At 37.8% G+C, this 25,012-nt stretch overlaps 1 protein-coding gene across 6 annotated transcripts in view; it reads left to right on the forward strand.

The window, feature by feature from the left end:
- Positions 1 to 25,012, forward strand: part of LOC150091181 (uncharacterized) — a 210,898-nt gene that overhangs the window by 40,061 nt on the left and 145,825 nt on the right. For 5 of the 6 annotated variants that reach the window (XM_090382576.1, XM_090382584.1, XM_090382602.1 and 2 more), the window contains one exon: positions 24,499 to 24,581. The exons of the other annotated variant lie outside the window; for it this stretch is intronic. In XM_090382576.1, coding sequence (XP_090238702.1) covers positions 24,499 to 24,581 — 83 coding nt within the window. The remainder of the gene's footprint in view (positions 1 to 24,498; positions 24,582 to 25,012) is intronic. 6 annotated transcript variants of the gene reach the window in all.

Consider the following 25,012-nt stretch of genomic DNA (forward strand, 5'->3'; position numbering starts at 1 on the left):
ATTGTCGTTGTGCTACCTGATGTAAGTGTAAGCTCTGGTGTTGAGTTTGGCAGCAGAGAGCTTGATAGGCTACCATCCATTCTGATTCTTTCTAGGACATTCACCCAATTCTTCAAGCATTTTATAAATGCCCATCAGAATGAAGAGTTAGTGCATAATTTCCTCATACTCTTTGCACCAAATTTCCCCACTTCGACTGTGTCATGTCCTGTTCCACGTAGGTCCACAAGCAGCATAATTTGTAGGTGAACTGTCCCCCCTTCAGTTTCCTGCAGTTTATAGCACTCCCACTACCTTGAGCCCTTTGCTTTATTGCTCTAGTCAGAGACATGATTTCTGTTAAATTCAATTTAATTTTGAGAATACAGGTAGCCCTCATATAACATGGGTTAGGTTCCTATAAAATCTCGTTTAGTGCGAAACCATGTTATATGGGGCTAAGAACCAGTACAAAAGGGGGGGTTATGTTCCAAGAGTTAACAAAAGTACACCATTCTATATTTAGTGTATCTTCTGCTCTCTTTAAAAAATCGTTCATCTGGGTTTGTTTGCTTTTGCTTGATAGATTTGTAATTTCATTGATGGAACTAATCGTTTTTGAAGCTCCCTTTTGAACTTTGAGCTCCTTTCAGTCGAAGAATCTGAATTCAAAAAAGTAAGATTCTGATTGCTTGGCTAACTTTATGCTTTTTTAGTGTAAAATTTGGAAGTTCAGAATTTTCATCCTGTGAATTGATTTGGTTTTTTTTTTTTTTTTTTTTTTTTTTTTTTTTTTTAGGATCACTGATAACTAAGGCTGTGTTGATCTGTGTGCAAATTGCATGTGTTCTGAGGTTAATTTTCTATTTTTCTGGATGAAAAACCAGTTTCTGGGAGAAAAAAAAAACCATGCTACTCTTGCATGAGATGGAATAACTCTGCCACGTTGTGAAAAAGACCCATTGACGGGATTTGAACTTAGGTCTTTTCCACCCAGTGTGGGGATAACGCGATTCTACCAACTGTGCTACCCACGAGGGCTTCAGTAGTCATATCATCAAAACATTCTCATCCTATCCACTTAGCAAGTTCTATTATTGCACCGATTCCTTTTTCGGCCAGTTTGACCATATTTCCTGAATGAACTGACTCTCTGCCCATATATTTTTCCAACATGCATTTAATGTTGATGATTTTACTTCTTTGAGTGATAAAGCTATGATTCCAATACAGTCCACAATTGAAAAATGTTTCCATGCCTCCATCAATTCAATTCAAAATCAATTTTTTCCAAAATCCATTGTAACGATTTTTTGATGTAATGAGTTTGATGCCTTGATCTAATTAAGCAAGTTTTGCTAGGTGGTAGGAACATTACTTCAACGTTTGGATGGACCAAAACATTATCCAGTAGTAATAAAACTTTGAAATCTAGATTTTATCCACAAGTTCAACAAGCACATGTTCAATAGCACAGAACTAAAATGAAGATTTCCCAATAATTTTTTCATTTTTTTTTGCATAATGATTAGCGAACCAAAAGCGGGGATTCACAAAAAAAAGAATGGAAATGTTGAAAAATTAAATCCAAACTAATAGTTTTTCCCTGCTCAAAACTACTCTGTTATGCAAGGTTTTCTGCAATTCTCTGTTTGTTTGTTATTTGGTTTTTAGGAGCATTAGCAACTAAGGCCATATTGCTCCGGGAATATGCGGTGGTCATTCCCTTGACCTTTCCGCATCCTCCATATTTGGTGGTGACGGGCTCGAACCCCAGTCTAATCAAGAAGTGTGTGCTATGCACTGCTGCTGCTCCTTCCCACCTGGCTACAGAGGCACCCCGCAATTCTCTGTGTTAGAGCGAAACAGTGTTATATAAGTACAGTGTTGTGCGAGAATTGCTGCACTTTATCAATCGTGTTAGAGCGAAACCATGTTGTAGAAGTACTGTGTTATACGGGGGTTTCCTGTACTAAACTAATGGATACCTAAATACAATAATGTGTATTGCACTCTCAAGTTTACCTACTGTATCATTATGTTCGTAGAGTTTTAAATTTAATATACGTGATTAGAACGTATGAGCTGCTTATTTACTGGAACAAAAACTCTGCAATTCCACTACATGGACTACACTATTAATGTGTGCGATGTTCATACCAAATCACCAGTATAAAAGCTCTACAAATACCGTCCCTCTCAAAATCTCTAGCTAAATTGAAAAATTAGCTAACAAACATGACTAGGACTATTAATTAAATGCAATGCGTTAAGTAAAAAAAAAAAAAAGCCACACAATTTTCTAAAGAACTTATTCATTTCCAAGATCTCAAAATTCTTCAGCTTTAGTGTGTACCCTCAAAGCCACCTCAAACTCAACAATGGTCGTTAACTACTGTCTGCCTTCATGTCATTGGTATTTTCACTAATCAAACTAGGGAATATTTTTTTCAGCTTTGTGGAAAGATGGGTGAAAACTCCATGCAGCTCCTATTTCATGTTGGAGTATATTGACCTTTGTTTTGGAAAAGTCCAAACTTACCTGTTTTACTGATTGATTTAATTATCCATAATGAAAATGAAATTGCCAAAATAAAATGCTGTAAACAAAGACATTTATATTAATTTTTTATTAAAAGTTGTTTACCAAAAATTATTAAAAGTTAACCAATTAATATTAATTGATAAGAACACTGAGTAAGCAATCAATTACAGTGAATTTCATTTTTCTGAATTATTGAAACTGGCTAATGCTGACCTGTAAAGTTGGATACCTTCCTATTGTGAACACTTACTTCTGACTGCTTTGGTGTCTGCTTTAGAGAAGTTTCACTGTACTTTCTTAAAAGAGATGTTGCCTTTTTAATGGGTAAGAAATCCTTTCCTCATCAGTGGGTGGATGTTGCTGAATAACCTCTTCTTGAAGAAGAATACCCTTGTGGCTTGCTTCAAGGCAAGCTGCAAAGGCCATTCTTCTTTTGCAGAAATGCTGGCATAATTTTAGTTAAAGTTCATTCATGGTACCCTATCAGACAACAAAACAGTGAAGTATTTTCTGCCATTTACAATCTTGTATGTGTGCAAGTTGGGATTCTTAGTGTTGGTGGGCATCATTAAAAAAAAAAAAAAAAAAAAAAAAAGGCCAGTAAAACTAAACTGTCTTACTTTATTGATGTGGAACCTTATTTCCAATTTATGCTCACCAAGATCAATCCATGTATTTCTGCACTTTGTCAGATCACAAATATTACCAGGTATGTACATAAATTTAAATTGAATTTTTGCTTTTCACATTTAACTGACAATGATAATACTTGGGAGTAGCTCTACTTTTTTTTTTTCTTCTTGACTGGATTTAGTTATTTTGTTATTTAAAGTCAGTAGTGGATTTAGTTATTTTGAAAACTCTAATGTGCATATTTTTAGAGGCCCTGCAAATAACTCCTTGATGTGGACACCTGCACATGGTGAGGGGAGCGCCCAGTGATGCTACTGGCGTTCAGTTTAGCATTACTGTGATCCAATACCCATACCTTGGTTCCGGGATGTGCAGCCACAATCCATGGTAACTTGGAAAGGGGGATCCTGGTGGGTGAGGGCCCACCCTAATACACCGCTTGGGCACCTGCTTTGACAATGTGGGAGATCCTGGACCAGCTCAACTGGAATCAATTGGTGGGTGGTTGTTACTGCTCGGATCAATTGTGTTCCAATAGGTCTCCTTCGCTTTGGTCATCGTGGGACTGGGTCAAAGCCTATTGGAAATACGGGTACGATTCTCTGAGCAAACTAGGTATCCCATTCATGTATGCTGTACCTACTCAAGAACTGGAAATGGGCATCCCTTCATAGGTTTCCATGACGGAAATTTTTATTTTGCTCTCATGAGTAACTTAAATTTCCTCTTCTTCTGGGCCCTAACAAGGCCTCTTAAGGCTCCCCTCATTTGTAGTCTGTGTGAGTAGAAGGAAGGCCATCAGCATTGAGTTTGCTATATTCATTAAAAGCCTTAAATTTTAAACTTTAATCAGATCACCTTGCAGGTAATTAGTCTTAAGGTTCTGCAGTTTGTAGCATTTCAGCTTGTCTTGGTAAGACCACCCTTTCATTCCCTTCGTCAATCTCATTGCCCTTCTCTGTACCTGTTCCAGTAGACCTAGATGCTTAATAAAATGAGGCCTCCAGACCTGTATGCAGTACTCAAAATGCAGCCTGGTCATTGCAATATACAACAGGATAATCACTTCCTTCTTTGTGCTGGTAAAGTACCTGCATATCAGGACAAAACTCATGAGCTGACCTGGAAGCCCTTCTGAATTGTTCAGAGAACTTCATATCTGATTGCGTGATTATCCCCAGTTCTTTTTAATTTTTCACTGCCATGTGTGTAGTATCATAGTTTGTACAATATTCTGGGATTATTGCTAACCCTATGCAGTACCTTGCATTTATCAGTGTTAAACTGCCATTTCTCATCCCATCAGCCTAATTTAATTGGATCTCGTTACAAGTACAGGCATACCTCGGTTAACGTTACCTCTGCTAACGAAGTCGGAAATTTCAATCCCCATTTAACATAAAAAAAAAAATATTCAAGTTTAATCACCTGAAATCTAAACAAACTGAAGAAATTACGGAAACCTTTGGGGCTTCTCGTGGTTGGTTCGAGAAATTTAAAAAACGGGCCAGGATTCATAGTGTAAAATTAACAGGAGAAGCTGCAAATAAGTTTCCAGAAAAACTAAAGGAAATAATTGAACGTCAAAATTTTCCAAATTTGGTGTTCAATGTTGACGAAAGCGGTTTGTTCTGGAAACGGCTACCAACAAAAAGTTTCATTTCTATTGAATAAAAATCAGCTGCTGGGTTCAAAGCAGCCAAAGACCGTTTAACGTTACTCTTTGGATCAAATGCCTCTGGCGATTATAAATTAAAATTGTTATTAGTTTACCATTCAGAAAATCCGAGGGCGTTAAAAGGTAACATAAAAATGAATTTACCTGTAATATGGAAAGCAAATAGAAAAGCGTGGGTTACCAAGGAGTTATTTACTGATTGGTTTGTTAACCACTTTTGTCCTGAAGTAAAACGGTATTGTCAAAAAAACAACTTTGAAGAAAAAGCTCTTTTGTTGTTAGACAATGCTCCGGGACATCCTACTGATCTTAACACGTTGGACACATGCATTCCTGTCAAAGTTGTGTTTCTTCCAGCAAACGCAACTTCCCTGATTCAACCATTGGATCAGGGAGTAATAGCATCATTTAAAGCTTATTATCTGCGTCGAACATTAAGCAGTTTAACTGAACTAGAGGATAAAGAGGAAATGACAGTTAAAACTTTTTGGAAAAACTACACCATTAAAAATGCAATTGAAAACGTTGATAGTTCTTGGAAAGAAGTCACTAAGAAATGCTTAAATGGAGTTTGGCGCAAAATATGGCCAGAAGTTGTACTAGAAGAAGAAAATAACATCCAAGAAATTAGAAATGAAGTTATCCAGATGGCTCAATCACTAGGTTTCGAAAATGTTGATGAAGAGGATGTTAGAAATTTATTGAATGCAGAAGATGATGGTTTTTCAATGGAAGATTTAGAAAACCTTGTTAGCAACGAAGACAAAGATGATGAAGACGAAGTTAAAGAAGTTCCTGCCGAAAAAGTGTTAACAACCAAAGATTTAAAAAGGTGCTTAAATGACATTGAAAACGTTTCAAATTTTTTTAGTGAAAATGATCCTGATTTAGGAAGAAGTGTTATTGTTAAGCAATCAGTGTTAAATGCAATAACTCCGTATAGGCAATCGCTAAATGAAAGAGGAAAAAAGCATAAACAATCAACTTTAGACTCATATTTTAAAATGAGATTTCACTTTGTATGTAAGTTGACTGTTTATTTAATAAAACTTTTCTTTGTTCGAAAAAAAAAGCTTTTCATTTTCTTTACGTAGGAACGTATCCCTATTCTGGCCATAGTATTTTTACCTCTGAAAACGAAGTTTCGCTTAACGAAGTAATTTCGTGGAACGCATCCTATTCGTTATTCGAGGTATGCCTGTAGTTTACTCTGATTACTGTTATTAACCACCCTGCCAACCTTTGTATCATCTGCAAACTTAGACATTAAGCTGGACACACCTTCATCAATATCATTAATAAATATAGAAAATAATAGTTGGCCCAGCACTGAATCTTGGAGGACTCCCCTCTTGACATGGGTACCTGTACGTGGTGATGGGAACTCCCAGTGATGCTGCTGGTCCTTTAGACTAGCACCACTGGGATCCAGCACCCACAGCCTAGGTTCTAGGCTAACAATGGAATCAGGCGTGTTTGCCAGATGTTGCGACCCATGGAAATTCAGAAAGGGGATCCTAGTGGTTGAGCGACCCAGCTTCAACACCCAACCACTTCGGCTCCTGCTTCGACAAGATGGGTGGTCCTGGATGACCCTGCTAGAATCAATCGGCTAGTGGGCTTGCCTGCAAGGGTCAACTGTGCTAATGCTGTGCCCCTACTCATGATCTGAGGGACAGGATTCAGGCTGGTAGTGGTGCGGGTATGGTGTCTGAGTAGCCCTGGCATCCCACTCTCGAGCTCATTTATTGCTTGCCTGTTAGTGGGTATCCCTTTGGGCTCTGTGGTGGGTGGGGAACGTGGGCACTGAACCATAATAAAAACTAATATGAATCCTGATAAATATTTCTTCAGGGGATGCAACCCAGTCCCTGAAGAAATAACTATATTTTCAGCACTGATGATGCAGATGTTTATTTTAGAGCAATGCTTGACTTTATTATTCAGAAATGAACATTCAACAGTTGGAAAAAAAAAAAGCTGGAAGAGTAACTGTCTTTCTGACTGAAAGAGTACTTGTTGCGTGCAATATGACAGGCGCAGTCACTATTGTATCCAGGTATCATTGTAAGGGGGCATGATGACTAGTTTTTTGTGTAGGTTTTTTTTTTTTTTTAGGTAGACCTAGGAACAGTTATATGCATGGTTGGGGGCATATGCCCACCTGAATACTCCTCTGGGCACGATATAAAAAAAAGGAAAAAAGCCTTTTTCTTAATTGGAAAAGTAAGCATCTGTGTGTCTTCGGAGGGACAAAAATCCAACCAGTTGAATGTAAGGACAACACAAATGCATGGATGAAGTCTCAGATTTTTATTGACTTTCTGAAGGAATGGTATAGAGCAGTGATTCCCAAACTGTGTTTTGCGAATGCCAAGGGATTTATGTAATTAGTAGTTATGTTATTCGAAGTAGTCATTTAATTAATGACTACTTTATTATGCAAAAAAATGATCCTGAAACTTCTTTAATTGGCAATATGTTTATTTCGCATGACTGTTAGAATATCTAGTTAAGAAACCCCCCCCCCTGTACCTGTGAAGCCAGTCACAATCAGTTTAATCAGTCAAATCGTGCGATGCATTGTTATGTAGGCTACTGATATATATTTGTAGCTATCTGATTACAAAGTATGTTGCATGTGGATGCAGAAAGAAAAATCTGTTCAGCTTAAACTTAGCATTGTTGCACCTTCTACAGATTTAGTTATCTTCTAGCTGTGACTTATACCACCATGGATCACCACTTCAGTTTAGTTGTAGTTCATATAGCATTAACATAATTACGAGGGAATTGAAGTAGTTATTTTTATTAGCTTCAGTATGTCAGTGAAATAATGTGCAGTAACACTGTTCATTTTTTAAAAATTTATCATGGATCAATGGCTAAAAAGAGGTAGTTTAAGTAAACAGTTAAGTGCAACTACAGTAAGTAAAGTTGTAAGTGAATCTCAATGTTTTATGTTGCCTTCCAGTATTGGCAATTCTAGAATGCAGAAAGTAGTAAAAAACAGAAGTACAGTAAATGAGAAATGGCGCGAATCCTGAGTTATTGCTCCCATAGTAATAAAGAGGTTCCATTCCAAAGTGTGAAATATATAAGAAAAACTAGTCTAAAATTTTGTCTATGTATGTATTATATACCTTCATAATATGATTAGGTACATAGACAGTACATAATGAAATGCAAGCATAAGGCATCGAAATGAAAATAAGAAACAATTTAATATTAAATGTAATATTTATTAGAAATTTCAAACAAATCTTTCAATCCAGCGCCTTTGCTATAGCTAAAAAACTTATCCCGCCAGTGCTATCACCAGTTTCGCTAAAGTGTTGATAAAGGAGTTTTGCCTTTTCACGAATGATGAGTGAACTTAACGGAATTTTATTCTGAGTTCGGTCTTCTATCCACAGATTTAAAGCCTTTTCCATTTTTTCTAATTTAACATCACGAATTACAGAGCAAATTTTTGAAGCAATTAGCGCGTTTTCACGGACACTACGGCAGATTTTTTTTCTTCCAATTTTTTGATTGATCGTACCGTTGACTCATTGATTTTATAATGTTTTGCCACTGAGGAGACATTTTCACCATTAGAAATTTTGTCTAATAACTCAATTTTTATTCGCCAATGTCATCAACTTCTTTGATATTTTCACATTTCCCTTGTTATTCGTAGCCATATTTTTGTACTGGTTAAAAAGAACTTGTCCACAATAAAGTCACTTTCTTCCGTAAAACACTTGAAAAAGTCTGTTTTACACTGCAAAACGGTAGATTTATCACTTTTGTAAGCATATCAATTTATAAATTGATAAATTTATTTAATTTATAAGCATATAAATTAAACAAACGACGAAACCTTCCATGACAAGTGCATAACACATACTGAACAATGATTAGCGAGAAACATCCACGCTCGCAATTTTGTCACCCCTCTCCCCCACCCACTGAGCACTGTTTTGACCGGAAAAGATAATTTTAGCCACGCCCATGTTTTTATTTATGGCGGAAAATGTTCACGGCGCTTTAAAATTCACATTTTTTAGGTTTCATTTTATATTAAATCAGCGACCGCGAATAGCGGGGGTTTACTGTACAATGATTCCTATTTGTCTCTGGGGTTTACGTATACAGGTGTTGAAATTGCCCCTGATGCCTTATGTGTCTTGTGCAACAAAGTGTCGGCGCCTCCGTAGCCAGGTGGGAAGGAGCAGCAGTGCGTAGTACAAGCTTCTTGATTAGACCGGGTTTCGAGCCCATCACCACCAAATGCGGAGGATGTGGAAAGGCCAGGGAATGACCACCACATATCCCGGAGCAATATGGCCTTAGTTGTTAATGCTCCTAAAATCCAAATAACAAACAAACAAACAAGCAACAACGTGTTATCAAACTGTTCTATGTTACCTGCCAAACTTCCTAGACATAGTGATACTAATCACCCTGAATATGAGGAAAAAAGATCTTAGCTTTTTCAAGAATAAGATTGAGGCATTGACAATCTGTCAGAGCGTTATGGTGAAAAGTTCAAAAACTGATAATGAAAACATTACCAAGGCCTCCTACAGGACACGTTACTGTATTGCACTTGCAGGAGAAGCCTATACAATTGCAGAAACCCTAATTAAGCTATGTGTGGTGGAAATGGCAGCTTTTGTCCTTGGTGAGCAGTCTAAAAAGAAACTTGAAACAGTTCAGTTAACTAATAAGACTGTTAAAAGTTGCATTCAAGATTTGTCTACAATTGGTGTCACGACTTAAATCCAGCTTCGCTTTTTCATTGCGACTTGTCAAATCAACAGACATGCCAGGGCTGTCAGTATTATTTGTATTTTACTTGTTCCAGAACAAAATCAAGGAAGATTTACTGCTCTGTAAATCGCTTGAAAGTTGCACAACTGGAGAAGAAATGTTTAATGTTATAGTTACATGATAGAACATGAAATCATTTGGGAAAAGTGTGTATGTACTATGGGGCCAGAGCAGTGACAGTAAGAACAGCAGGGGTGGTGGTGCATATCAAAGAGTTGGCACGGTCTTGTTCAAGTAGTTGCTGTGTACTCCGTTGACAAGTGCTTGTCACCAAAATGATGGAAAGAGACCTAAAAACTGTTGGTGTTGTAAAGATAGTGAATTACATTAAATCTAGGCCGTTTAATAGCATGGCATTTAAGTTACTTTGCAAAGAAATGTGCAGTGAAGACACAATGCTGCTGCTGCTTCATACAGAAATAAGTTTGCTTTCTGGGGGGGGGGGGGGGAGTTCTTGTTAGTTTTTGAACTTTGCTTGGAAATTTATCCTTTTATTTTTTTTTTTTACTGCTCATCCATTTTATCTTTCTCACTATTTGGTAAATACATCTTGGCTGCAGAAATTGGCATACTTAGTATACATTTTTACAAGAATTGATGAACTAAATCTTTCGTATCAAGGAAAGAGTGTGTCGATATTTACAACAAGGGACAGAATTGCATCTTTTCAACATAAACTTGAATTTTGAAAGAGGTGTGTAGAAAAAAGACAGTATGAATGCTTTTCAACTCTGAATGACTTTTTGATAGAAACCGAACCTAGCCTGGAAGAAACTATTCATAGTAGCATCATCCAACATTTTAAAAGGTTTGCAACAACCGGATGGCATGTCTGTGCAAAATTGTGAGTGTTTGATAGATATTACTTCTGATACTAGCTTGAATGAGAAATTAAGTGAGCTTCCTCTGGTTGGATTCTGGTGCAGTCTTCTTCAAGAATATCCACAAGTGTCTAAATATGCAGTGCTCCAACTTCTTCCGTTTCCCACAAAATATCTGTGTGAAGCTGGATTTTAAGGTAAGTGGTTACAAAATCTAAATATTGTTACAGACTAGATGTTGCTCCCAACATCCAGCCTGTAAATATTGGTGTTTGAATGAGTTCTGAGATGTAGTAGTGGCATGTGATGCAAGAAAGCAAATGTATGAGCTTATGCAGCATCAGCCAAAAAAAAAAAAAAATCGCACCATTCCCTCCAAATGCCTGTCCAGTTCCTCCTTAAATTTATTCAACCTATTAACTTCCACAACGACGGATGGAAGTTTGTTCCAGCAATTAACCACCCGCTGGCTAAAGGCAAATTTCTGCACATCAATTCTACATCTGTCCTTTCTTAATTTGAATTTATGCCCCTTAGGTTCGTAATCTGAACAAGTGGAAGGATCCCATCAGAATTCAGCGTGCTGAACCCATTCAAGGCCTTATACACCTCAATCAGATCACCGCGCAGATGCCTAGCCTCCAGCCACTGCAATTTGCAGAACTTAAGCCTCTCTTGATAAGAGGATCCCTTCATTCCCCTCACCAATCTTGTTAACTAGAGGGAGTAATACTCTTGATTTGATTATCAGCAGTGATTCTTCATGCATTAAGAATCTGCAGATAAACGAACCACTAGGTGGCAGTGATCAGTGTGCTGAAGTGGGATTTACTCAAAGAGGTAACTACCATTAGGGGTAAAGGGAAGGGTTATTGCTTCCGTAAAGGCGACTACGATGGACTGAGACAGTATTTAAATTCTATACAGTGAGACCAACTGATGATGTTACCAACAGCAAATTCAAAATGGGAAGCATTCAAAGAACTTATCTTGGAAGCTACTAGGCTTTACATACCAACTAAGAAATATTGTTCAAGGTTTAGGCCAAAATGGATGTCAGATGAACTAATGAGGCATATGGCAGAGAAGAAAAATGCATGGGTTACTTACAAATTAACACATGACACAGAAGCCTATGATAGATACAAGTTGATATGCAACCAAGTTACAAAGGAGGTTAGGCAGGCAAAGGCAGGTTACGAGAAATCCTTTGCAAGGGATGCAAAGAAAAACAGCAAAGAGTTCTTTACTTATGTAGACTCTAGAAGGAAGGGGATGAATCAGATTGGTCCACTTGATATTGATGGGTCAACTGTTGATGATCCTGCTGAGGTAGCTAACAAACTAAATGAATATTTTGCATCGACATTCACACATGAGGAGTTATTCAGCAAGGGGAATGCCAGAGGTGTATTCAACTCTAGCAGTAAGCTACAGAATCTTGAAATAACTGGGAGTAAAGTGGAGGAGAAACTGTTGAAGATAAACACAAGAAAGGCACCCGGGGTGGATGGGATCTATCCAGTTATATTAAAGGAGGCAGCAGAGGAAGTAAGCAAACCCTTAGCCATAATTATGAGAGCTTCCTTGGACTCAGGGGAGGTACCCATAGACTGGAAATGTGCAAATGTGACCCCAATATACAAAGGAGGATCAAAGGCTGACACAAGTAATTATAGACCTGTGAGCTTAACTTCTGTTCCAGGAAAATTAATGGAGGCACTGGTTAAAGAAGCACTGCAGGATCATTTAGACAAGACTTCAGTTATAGCTCAGACACAGCATGGTTTTGTTAAGGGGAAGTCTTGCCTGACCAACTTGATTGGATATTATGATGCAGTCACAAAAGAACTGGATGCAGGGAATAACTTTGATATTATATACTTGGATCTTAGAAAGGCTTTTGATACTGTTGCACATGGAAGACTGCTGCACAAATTGGAGCAGTGTGACATTGGAGGCAAATTGCTGCTATGGATAAAGGGGTGGTTGAGGGGGAGAAGACAGAGTGGTAATCAATGGACACTGCTCATTGTGGACTAATGTTATTAGTGGAGTCCCTCAGGGCTCATTGTTGGGTCCATTATTGTTTTCTGTATTTATAAATGACATTGATGATGGTATATCAAGCTTAATGTCCAAGTTTGCAGATGATACAAAGGTTGGCAGGGTTGTCAAGGACACTACTGACACTATGCTGCTGCAACAGGATCTGGAAAGGTTGAGCAGATGGGCTGAGAGGTGGCAAATGAAGTTTAACATTGACAAATGTAAAGTACTACACATGGGAAACAGCAACCCCAGAGCAACGTATCTACTCTGTGGTACTACACTGACAGTGGTAGAGAATGAAAGGGACTTGGGGGTGGTTGTGCAGGCAGATATGAAGTTCTCTGAACAGTGCAGACGGGCTGCAAGAGTAGCTCATGGAGTATTGTCAGTGATATACAGGAATTTTTCCAGCAGGGATAAGGAGGTGATTATTCCATTGTATAAGGCAATGGTCAGGCCACACCTAGAGTACTGTATACAGGTCTGGAGGCCTCATTTCAAGAAGGATGTAGAGCTGCTGGAACAAGTACAGAGAAGAGCAACAAGATTAGTGAATGGAACAAAGGGGTGCTCTTACGAAGAAAGGATTAAGTTTTGCAAATTACACTGTCTGGAGACTAGGCACCAGCGAGGTGATCTGATAGAGGTGTATAAAGCCTTGAATGGTTTAAGCATGCTCAATGCTGATGGGATTTTTCCTCTAGCTCAGAAAAATCACCTGAGAGGGCATAAATTCAAATTGAGGAAAGACAGATGTAGGATAGACGTGCGGAAATTTGCCTTTAGCCAGCGGGTGGTTGGTTGGTGGAACAGACTTCCATCCCTTGTGGTGGAGGTTGATAGCCTAAATAAGTTTAAGGCTCAGCTGGACAGGTATTTGGAACGAACAGAGGGGTGAAGTGGAAGTGGGTTTTTTTTTTTTTTTGGCTGATGCTGCATAAGCTTGCTTTCTTGCATCAAATGTCTCTACTAATGCTAATGCCCTTCTCTGTACACGCTCAAGTAAATCCTCATCCTTCCTAAAATGAGGCCTCCAGACCTGTACGCAGTACTCAAGGCGTGGCCTGACCATTGCCTTATACAGAGGGATAATCACCTCCTTTTCCCTGCTAGCAAAATTCCTATATATCATTGACAAAACCCCATGACCTGCCCTGGCAGCCTGTCTGCATTGCTCAGAAAACTTCATATCTGCCTGCACAATTATTCCCAGGTCTTTTTCATTTTCTACCACCTTGAGTGTAGTACCACACAGTTGGTACGTTTCTCTGGGGTTACTTCAACCCATATGCACTACTTTGCATTTGTCAAGGTTAAACTTCAGTTGCCACTTCTTAGCCCATCTGCCCAAATTATCTAGATCCTGTTGCAGTAGCACACTGCCATTACTGTCATTAACAACCCTGCCAACCTTTGTATCATCTGCAAACTTCGACACTAAGCCTGATATACCTTCATCAATATCATTGATAAATATACAAAACAACAGTGGACCCAACACCGAACCCTGTGGGACTCCACTAATAACATTAGTCCAAGAAGAGCAGCACCCATTGATTACCACTCTGTCTTCTCGCACTTAACCATCCTTTTATCCATTGTAGCAACTTACCCTTAATACCATTCTGCTCCAATTTGTACAATAGTCTTCCATGCGCAACAGTGTCAAAAGCTTTCCTGAAATCCAAATATATGATATCGAAATTATTTTTTGCATCCAGTTCCTTTGTAACCACATTATAATATCCTATCAAATTTGTCAGACAAGACTTTCCCTTAACAAACCCATGCTGTGTCTGAATTATTGCTGCAGTCTTGTCTAGATGATCCTGCAATGCATCTTTAACCAGCGACTCCATTATTTTACCCGGAACAGAAGTTAAACTAACTGGTCTGTAATTACTCGTGTCACCCTTCGATCCCCCTTTGTGAATTGGGGATACATTTGCACATGAATGAGTACTGAGAATAATGAATGATGATGAATGAGTTCTGAGATATATAAATTTTTAATTTTGGATACCTATCATCCAAACAACTTATATTTATCTAAGCAAGGATGTGAGGACCTGTGGTTATTTTTCGAAGCCAAAAGGGGTCTGTGAGCAAAAAAAGTTTGGGGAAACACCGGTATAGAGAATTATTCCAAGTCACTAAAAAAATTGCACTTACCTTAGATAACTATATAGCTTTCTAAGGTAACTGCATAAAACTCAGTTGTCTACAATCACTCCCAACTTGAAAGGACTTTGTGAGATGAAGAAACAACACCATTCTTCACACTAGTAGCAGTATGACACTAGTATGTGCAGTATGATTTAGTGACAGCTTATTCTTCTGTGTGAAGTAGTGATTTTGTCACTATTTAGTGACAGCTTATTATTCAGTTATTTTTTTGTGTCAGTCTGAAAAAAGTAGATTGCAAACATAATGAATGAGTTCTAAGATAAATTTTTAATTTTGGATACCTATCATCTGGACACCCTATTTTTATATGAGCAAGGATGTGCGGACCTGTGGTTATTTTTCGAAGCCAAAAGGGGTCCGTGAACAAAAACGTTTTTGGGGAAACACTGGTTTAGAGAATTATTCCAAGTCACTAAAAAAAAATTGCACTTACATTATATAACTATACAGCTCATCCAAATGTGCAGTTGAACAACATAAAACTTATTTCTACCAGTGAATACTGTAATGCAGCCTCTGATCAAAGAATCAAAGGTTTTCAAAATATTGTACCAGAATGCAATGCAGCAAAAAATTATTGCAGAAATTGAAGTGGTCATGCCCAAGCAAAAGAACATTGCAAAAATAATTAATTTATTAGATACAGTGCATATAATGGCAATTCTAGAACTGCCATGTGCTTGTGATTGAATTTCCAGGTGTTGTGATGAATATTGAAGAAAGTAGTGCAGTGCCAACAGAGTATACCAGTAATTCATTTAATATTACACAAAATTACGACGAGTGGGCAGAAATTGATAAATCTTCCAACAAAAGGTAATCTGCCAGTAAAGGATATGGTTGATGGAATTATACCAGGTGATAAACCTGACACTGAGGAAAATTCAGATAATGAAAATACTGAGGTCCAGAAAGTTATACCAGTGACCAGTGAGATTAGGAAATCTTTTGAAGTCGTACAGAGTGCATTAGCACTTAAGGGAGGTAAAAGTGAAGGACTACAAATTATTGTCAGGTTACAAGAATGTATTGAAAATTGAACTGTTAAGGATTTAAAGCAACAAACAAAGAAACTTTTTAAATAGATCTGTATGTTTATAACATGTTTTGTTATTTATATATATATATTTAAAAAAAAATTGTTAATAATATATTTTTTTTTATTAATTTATTTTTTAATTTCTGCACTGAAATTGGTTGATTGTGTTTATATTGTATTTACGAATGTAGTGTACTACGTGTACTGGATAACAAATAAAGATTGGTAAAATGAACAACTTTTTATATACCATCAAAAAAAATTAAAAAATCCATTCCATTTTATGTTATAAATTTTCATAAACCGAATGTGACCATAATATGCAGTACCCACTACACTTGGATTTCAGGAAAGCTTTCGATACTGTTGCACCTAAATGATTGCCATATAAATTGGAGCAGTATGGAATTAAGAGCAAGTTAATGCTACCGATAAAGGCAGAGTTTAGTGGGAGAATATAGAGAATGGTTATTAATGGTCACTGTCCTTAGTGGACCAGTGTTATTAGTGAAGACCCCAGGGTTTGGCACTCGCCTGTCATTTTCAATATTTATTGATGAAGATATAGCAGGCTTAATGTCTAAGTTTGTCAGTAATACGAAGGTTTGCAGGGTTTGTTAATGACAGTAATCAAGGTAAGTTACTGCATTATGATCTTGAAAAATGGCAGTCGAAGTTTAACATTGACAACAAATGCAAGGTACTACGTAACAGTAATCCCAGATTAATGCAGCAACTGTGGTACTGCACTGAGATAATGGAAAACAAAGGCCTTTATGTAAGTTTGCTCAGAGAATTTCAGATATGAAGTTCTCTGAGCAGGATAGACAGGACTGTCAGGAGTGCATGAGGTAAAGTGACCAGATGTCCCTAATGATGCAGGACAGTCCTGGATTTAGGTCCTTTGCCCTGCATTGCCAACTGTCCTGGATTGAACACATAGCCTCCATACTTATATTATGAATCACAATTTTGCATTTTTTATTTTATTTTTTTGATATTGCAAGGATGCAATATCTTTTGTCTTAGATAAACAATTTTCCACTTTTGTCTTAGATAAACAATATGCAATCAGTTAACAAATTTAGAAGAAATTGGTTGCTCCAAAAAAACTTCATTTCCAATATGAACAGTTTTTATCTGAACTGTATCCAATATTTAGAACTCCACTTAGCACATTTTCAAAATATTGATTGTTTTAGATGGATCAATCTTAAAAATTGTGTTAATCGGCAATGTTTTGAATACATTTCAACGAACGATAAAATGAAGTTAACTGATGCGGATGAAGAAGAAAGTCAACTTCTTGATGAGATATCATATTTAAAAAAAATATACTGATGATTCAAAAATAAAAGAATGGAATTACGAAACAATGCCAACAGATGTGAGGTGGTCAAAATATTTAAACATTTTGACACAAGGGACATACCATGCAAGCACTTGAAAAGAGTAACTGGATTTGCATTATGTTTGCCGGAAATCAGTGGTGCAATGGAAATAGTTTTTTTTTTTTTTTTTCTTTTTTTTTGTATTAAATAAGTCTTTGGTATTAAATAAATAATAAAATAGTTGTTTTATTGACTTATTGTTATACTAAATTATTTTCTATAAGTAGCTTTATAGTTCTAGTCAAGCTCTGTGGTTTATTTTTGAATTTAGATAGTGATTTTGAAAGTTAATACTTCGTGTCCATAGATTTTATTTATTTTTTTTTTATATGAACCCCAAACACGAGAGGTATTAGAACCTATAATACTTAGTACCATGCTTGGGTTTGAGGTTAAGAAGACGAAAGAAGATATTTGTTGACATTGCACTTGAACTTCTCTAGATTGTAACTTTCAGGAAATACGTATGAAGGAAGGTTGTTCCAGAAAACGGCAGTTGAATGAATAAATGAGGAAGATGAAAAGTTGGTTCTGTGGGTTTGAAGTTGGACAGTAAATGGATGTTGGCTGGTCGCGGCACAGGTTCGGACTGTTTTGAAAGAGAGAGAGAGCGGGAATTATAGAAGCCAATTCAGAAGAACAGTGCCCATGGAAGTATCTGTAGAAGAGGCATGCAGCAGAAACAGTGCGTCTGAGAAAGCGAGTGGAGAGACTCTGTTACAGATGAATCATTAATAAACCTAACTGCCCTCTTCTGAATGGAATCAAGAAGCCTGAGAGAGGTTTTGGGGGCACCACCCCAGATGTGGGAACAATATTCCATGGCAAGGCTAATTTGCGATTTATACAGAGTGAGCAGCTGTTTGGAAGAAAAGTAACGCCGAGAGCGAAAGAGAAAACCAAGTTTTTTTAGATGCAGAGGAAGCAATATTTGTAATGTGCTCGTGCCAAGAGAGATTAGAAGTCAGGGTAATCCCCAAAAGAGATATCATTTTGCCTAGAAATCGGAGTGTCACTAAAGATAAGCATAGGAGTAGAAGAATCCTTTTTGCGAGATATAAGACAAGACTGAGTTTTAGCAGGGTTGAAATCAACTAAGTTGTCTTTGCCCCACTGGAGAATTACCTGAAGATCGGCATTTAAGGAATTGGTAGCAGATTTTCGAGAAGTTGAAGCTGATTGAGCAGGACAAGGTTTCTCAAAATGGAAAGTGGAATGCAATGTGCTATCATCGGCAAAACTATGGATAGGATTTCCAGTCAATGGAAGAAGGTCATTGATATACAAGAGGAAAAGAGTGGGGGAAAGAACTGAACCTTGGGGGACACCAGCATTATTGGAGAAGTTAGAAGACAGAGAGCCATCTACCATCACCCTCAGTGAGCGATCAGAGAGAAAACTGGATAACCAATTTTTTAAAAACAGTTTGCAAACCATAAGATGGAAGCTTGTTTAGAAAACCTTTATGCCAAACATGATCAAAAGCCTTTGAGATGACAAGAGCAACGACTTGTGTTTCACCGAACCTTTCCATTGAATTAGTCCATAAATGGGTAACATAAGCCAGAATATCTCCAGTGGATTGACACTGACTGAATCCATACTGGTGATCGTTAATCAGACGGAAGGTTTCTAGGTAGTTTAAGAGTTGGCAGTTAATTGATTTCTCCATTACTTTAGAAAGAGTAGAAGTAATTGCAATGGGACGATTGCAGTTACTCCAATGGGATGGGAGGGATTTGTCACCCTTTTTAGGAACTGGCTGGATATGAGCAAATTTCCAAGCAGAAGGAAAAACACCTTTGGAATAAGAAAGTGAAAAAAGGCGGCAAAGAATAGGAGTAAGTTCAGGAGCACAGGTTTTGAGAACAAGTGGAGAAATACCATCAGGACCTGGAGCTTTCTTAGCATCAAGATTCATCAAAATCCTTCTGATATCCTTTTGTCGGAAGACCACAGGAAGCATTGAATGGAGCGTGTTGGGAATGGTGGGAGGTGTTTTACCAAGATCATTAATACATGAGCTGGAAGAAAAATGGGATGCTAGCAGGTCAGCTTTATCCTTGGCTGAAGTGGCAACAGAACCATCTGGTTTGGACAGAGGTGGGAGCAAAGATGGGCAAAAGTTGCGGCCAATAGCTTTGGCAAGAGTCCAGAATGCTCGGCTACCATTAATGCAAGAAGCAAGTTTTCTACTCTTAGCCTGTTGAAACTCTAGTTTAGGCTGATTAATAACTGCTTTACAACTGTTGCGAGCTTTGGTGTAGGCAGAAAATGAAACTGAAGAATTAGAAACAAGCCAATTACGATATGCAACATTCTTCTCTTGGACAGCCTTAGCACATTTATTGGAAAACCAAGGTTTAGATAAAGGACGAGATTTTAAAGTGGAGTGTGGGATAAGGGATTCCATTCCTGCAAGAATAATTTCACTGACACGATCTGAGCAAACGTTGACGTCAGAAGTTTTGAAGCAGTACTCCGACGAGGGAAAAGAAGAAAAGAAGTCTCTCAGGTCATCCCATTTTGCATTCTTGTAATGCCAAACAACACGTGGTTGGGAATAGCCATGAGATAAAGGTTCCATTGGAGAAGAGACAATCACCAAGTTGTGATCTGAAGTGCCTAAAGGACCTCTCACTTCGACCATGTACTTAGAAGCATTGTTTGTGAGAAAAAGATCAAGCGTATTGGCTGTATGATTAGGATTGTCTGGTATTCTTGTAGGTAAATGAACAATCTGTGCTAGGTCATTAGTAATTGCAAAAGCCTCAGCATCTCGACCTGCTGGGTCGGTGTGACTAGATAACGGAAGCCAGCTGGAGTTGTAAACATTAAAATCACCAAGGAAAATTACTTCACTGTTAGGAAAGTTGGATTGGAGAAAGTCAAGTTGCAAAGAGAGGAAGTCAAAGAGCTCCAGGTGATTAGTGGAGTTGTAAGAACGGTAGAGACAACAGATGAATTTGACACAATGAGGTAGAGAGATTTTGAGCCAGAGAAGATCAAAGAGAGGAGATTCCAAATTGCTAAGTCTCTGACAGGAAATATCAGAACGGACATATGCACAAGTACCACCTTTCAGGTGAAAGGAATCATACAGCGAATAATTTGGGCATCTGAGATGAGCAGTAGATGAATCAACCGATAACTGAGATTCTGCCAGAAAAAGTACATGGGGTTTGGCAGACTGCAAGTGGAAATGGACATTGTTGATATTAGAGTTGAGACCATGTATATTTGTGAAATGAATTAGGAAGTCCTTGGGAGGTTTAGATCTTTTCACAGATAAGCTTGCTCTGTTAGTTTGACAATTCATGGTGTATTCAATAGTGAGAAAAAGTAGGTGGGACATGCTGTATGAAGTAATGAAATTTTTGGATATGGCGTACATGTGGCAAGAATATACCCAGATCCTTGACATAATGTGGCCTCGACAATGCTCCCCGCATACACACTACTCGGACTCCCTCCAGTCACTATCTGGCAGAGTAGAGGTAGCAAGATTATACACTAGCTGATCCGGAAGCTTCCTAGAGAGTTACCAATAGGTTCAGTCCGGTGTACTAACTAGTGGCCGGCCTGCGAACACAGCCGACCAGGCTAGCCGGGTGGGTAAAGTGCCTGCCTGGCAACCCAAAGGTTGCGGGTTCGATTCCCGCCTCGGGCTTGGAACAAAGTACTGCAAAAACTTTGGGAGGTGCATTATGGACACAGAGGCCTATGTGCCAACAGCTACCAAAAAAAAAAAAAAAAAGCCTGCGAACGCCGTTTTAGAGCTGTACCCTCGAAATGTAAGGAATATTGGATCTCGCCACTACGTTCATCATAACCTCAAAAGTTGTCAATCATACTGCATGATGGAAGAGATAGGGAAGGGTTGACCGAAACTTAGCTCTAGAGACTAAACATGGGTTCCACCACTTCAAGCCTCCAATAAGCAAAGTGGTGGTATTTCACCAGTTGATGAGTCATCTACCACCTAGTACTGCCTGGTAACATAGAGGGGCAGCGTTCCTCCATGTGGTGTGGGTGCCACACCTCGACCCCTGCTTACGTTGGAGCAAGTTAAGAGCATTTTATCCTCTTAACTTGCCGCCATTGTTATACAATACGGAAAAGCGTAAGGTTTAATGTAAAATTAGATAGTGAGAAACGTAGCACTGTATTAGAAATCTGTTAATTAGTATATTATTATGAATTAATCAATAATTTATTAATCGTATTAAAATTCATTGTTAATTAAATTATACTTAACGGAATCATGACCCAGACTAGAGCAGCAAAGCAGCATTCACAGAATAGCCAGAGTGCTGTGACTCGCTAATACTGTACTAGTCTGTTAGATTAGTATAGTATTATCAATTAATCAGTAAAATTTTTTAATCTTAAAGTTCATTATTAATTAAATTATACTTAACGGAATCATGACCCGGACTAGAGCAGCAAAGCAGCATTCACAGAATAGCCAGAGTGCTGTGACTCGCTAATACTGTACTAGTCTGTTAGATTAGTATAGTATTATCAATTAATCAGTAAAATTTTTTAATCTTAAAGTTCATTATTAATTAAATTATACTTAACGGAATCATGACCCAGACTAGAGCAGCAAAGCAGTGTTCACAGAATAGCCATAGTGCTGTGGCTCGCAGAAAAACCAAAGGAGGCAATTCTCGAACACATCAGTCTAAAACAATGTGCAAAATGTGAGATGTTTGCAGGCCTGTCTAGAACAGGACATGATCTAGCCAAGGAGGATGTGGAAAATGTGAAATGTTTGCAGGCCTGTCTAGAACAGGACATGATCTAGCCAAGGAGGATGTTTTCGTGTGTGCTAGGTGCAGAGACTGTGAAGAAATTAGGTGCCAACTCAGCGTTCTGATGGGCATCTATCAGAGTTTGAGGTATAGGGTAAATGCCTTCGAAAAAATTTAATGAGGTGCCCATCAAGCTCACTCCTGTGCATCAGGCAATATAGGGGCAATCTCCAAGGCAGGATGCAAAGGTCCCACAGGAACTAGTTATTGTCAAGGAGACTGGGAATGTATTATGCAAAAAGGGTAGTTGGAACAGGACCAGGGTATGTCTGCCAGGGCAAACGTTGATGATGTTATAGGGCAGATATCTTTTAAGGGCACAAGAGGTGATATTGTTGTACATGTTGGCACTAATGACCTTAAGAGTAAGAGACCTGCAGATTTACTTAACGAGCATAGGTCAATGCTGGAAAAAAGTCGCGAGTTAGGGCTAATTTGAAAGTGTCTGCAATTCTGCCCTGACACAATAGGAGGGAATTAGGGCTCACAATACCGGTCAAAATCTTAATACCGGTATTTCAGTATTTTTAATTTATGAAACCAGGATACCGGTATTAATACCGGCATTCTAAAAAAAAACATTTCGCAATAAATTTTTGATGACAATTGGGTGCAATAAAGTAAGGAAAAACAAGTAATTACTTGAATTCATGTTTTAAATCAAACTTTTATTACAATAATAAATATTCAAGTAAAAATTATTAAACATACTGGGGGGGGGAAAAAAAAAGCATCCACATTACCTGTCTAAATAAAGTGAGCTCTTAAGAAACTCGATAGTGTTATCGTTTAAACTGGATCTAATTTTGGTGCATATTTAATTAGCAGCAGAAAACTTCCTTTTGGATCCTATGCTGGTTGGTGTTTTGTACTGAGAGTGTCGTAGATGAGTTGCAGTTTAACCCCCCCCTAATTCCCTCATCTTCAAAAAAATCTTATTTCCTTTTTATCAAAAATAAAATTTCCTTTTTGACTTTTTATGGCACTACATCCGTATTAACGAAAGAAAGGGACTAATGGTTAATGACACTAATGAGAGTACGCTGCTGAAACAGGATCTAAAAAAGTTGAGTAGATGGGCTGAGAGGTGGCAACTGATGTTTAAAATTGATAAATGTAAAGTACTGCATATGGAAAGCAGTAACACCAGAGTAATGTATCAACTGTGTGGTACTACACTGAAAGTGGTAGAGAATGAAAAGGACCAGGGGGGTAATTGTGCGGGCAGATATGAAGTTTTCTGAGCAGTGCAGACGCTTTGCAAAAGTAGCTCATGGTGTCTGGTCAAAGATATATAGGAATTTTTTTTTTTTTTAGCAGGGATAAGGAGGTAATTATTCTCTTGTATAAGGCAATGGTCAGATCACACCATGAGTATTGTATACCAGTCTGTAGGCCTCATTTAAAGAATAATATAGATGTAGAACTGCTGAAACGAGTACAGAGAAGGGCAACAAGATTAGTGAATGGAACAAAGAGTTGCTCTTATGAAGAAAGGTTTAAGTTTTGCAAATTAGTGTCTGGAAACTAGGCACCTGTGAGGTGATCTGATTGAGGTGTATAAAGGCTTGAGCATGCTCGATGCTGATGGGATTTGCTCAGAATTCGTCTGCGAGGGCATAAATTCAAATTGAGGAAAGACAGTTGTAGGATAGATGTGTGGAAGTTTGCCTTTAGCCAGCGGGTGGTTGATTGCTGGAACAAACTTCCATCTGTTGTTGCAGAATTTGATAGCTTAAATAGATTCAATACAGAACTAGACAAACATTTGGAGCGAGTTGGTGGATGAACTGAAAATGGGTTTTTTTTTTTTTTTTTGGCTGATGCTATTATAAGCTTGCTTTCTTGCATCATGTGATTCTACTAATGCTAATCACAAAAGAACTTTTTGAATGCTGGAAATACCATTTCATATTAACAAAGAAAACAAGTTTTGGGTGAGTGGGAGATCAACACTAATTTATTATTCAACAGTGACCAGCCTTTTTCTCAAAAAAAAAAGGGTGCTGGTTCCTGTTGAATGATAGGCCACATTCTCTGTTTATCATCAAGGTTACACCCCCCCCTGCTCATTTCCCTAATTTATCTTCACAGGAATACTTTTTCTCTGAAATCAAATACATTCTGAAAGGATGCAGTTTTATGGTATAGAAGACACTAAATGAAATGGGACAAAGGAATTGGTGGCAGTTAGTTCAGTTCCATTTAAATGTTACCAACAGTTCTAAAGTGATCTCTCAATTGTGTAGCTGTTCAGACTTTGAAATGAAAAATATATAAAGGCTTTTTTTTCAATCTGACATATAGTTTTCTTTTAAATCGACTCAGCCCAAAACCTTAATTATCAAGCTTTTCTATATTAGAACAGATAGTAAACCTAGATTGATAAAAATACTCCATAGCTAAATTTGTGTCATATGTTATTAATTTCCTGTGTGTTAAAATCAATTTTCTTAAAAATTGTTTTTAGAGTATATTGTACTTGAGAGATTATGTAGATAGGAGAGAAAAAAATTAATATTTATTTTAATCCAATAGGATTGCTAGTTTTACGTCCTCTTCAATGTATTCTTTTGTGCTTTCCTTGGCCATCTTTGCAGCCATGTACATATCAGTCAGAGGTAAGAAAATGCATGCTTTAGTTTAAAAAAAAAAAAAAAAACAACCCTTAAATTCAATTTATAAGTTTTCTTTATCGAATTAATTTGCGAAATATTTCTTTTCTTGACGTTTTTGTGGTATTTTGACTTGGCAGTTGCTGTTTAATATTATGCAAAAGACATATGCTGTGCTGCCACTTTATTAGGTACACCCCTGCTGTGCACACAAATGGTTTTTCCCACAAAGTTGCAAGTCACACGACCACAGTTGTAAATATAAATGCAGAGAACAACCTTTCTAGTATCAGTTAACGTACAAACCGTAGCAAGAATGGGAAAAAGGAGTGATCTAACGAACTTTGAACGTGGCATGGTAGTAAGTGCAAGACGTGCTGGACAAAGCATCTTCGAAATGGCAGTTCTCCTGAACTTTTCACACACCACAATTTTTT

The sequence above is a fragment of the Mastigoproctus giganteus genome, chromosome 1 (assembly GCF_048544385.1).
Source record: "Mastigoproctus giganteus isolate SK-2022 chromosome 1, ASM4854438v1, whole genome shotgun sequence".
Taxonomy (NCBI): domain Eukaryota; kingdom Metazoa; phylum Arthropoda; class Arachnida; order Uropygi; family Thelyphonidae; genus Mastigoproctus; species Mastigoproctus giganteus.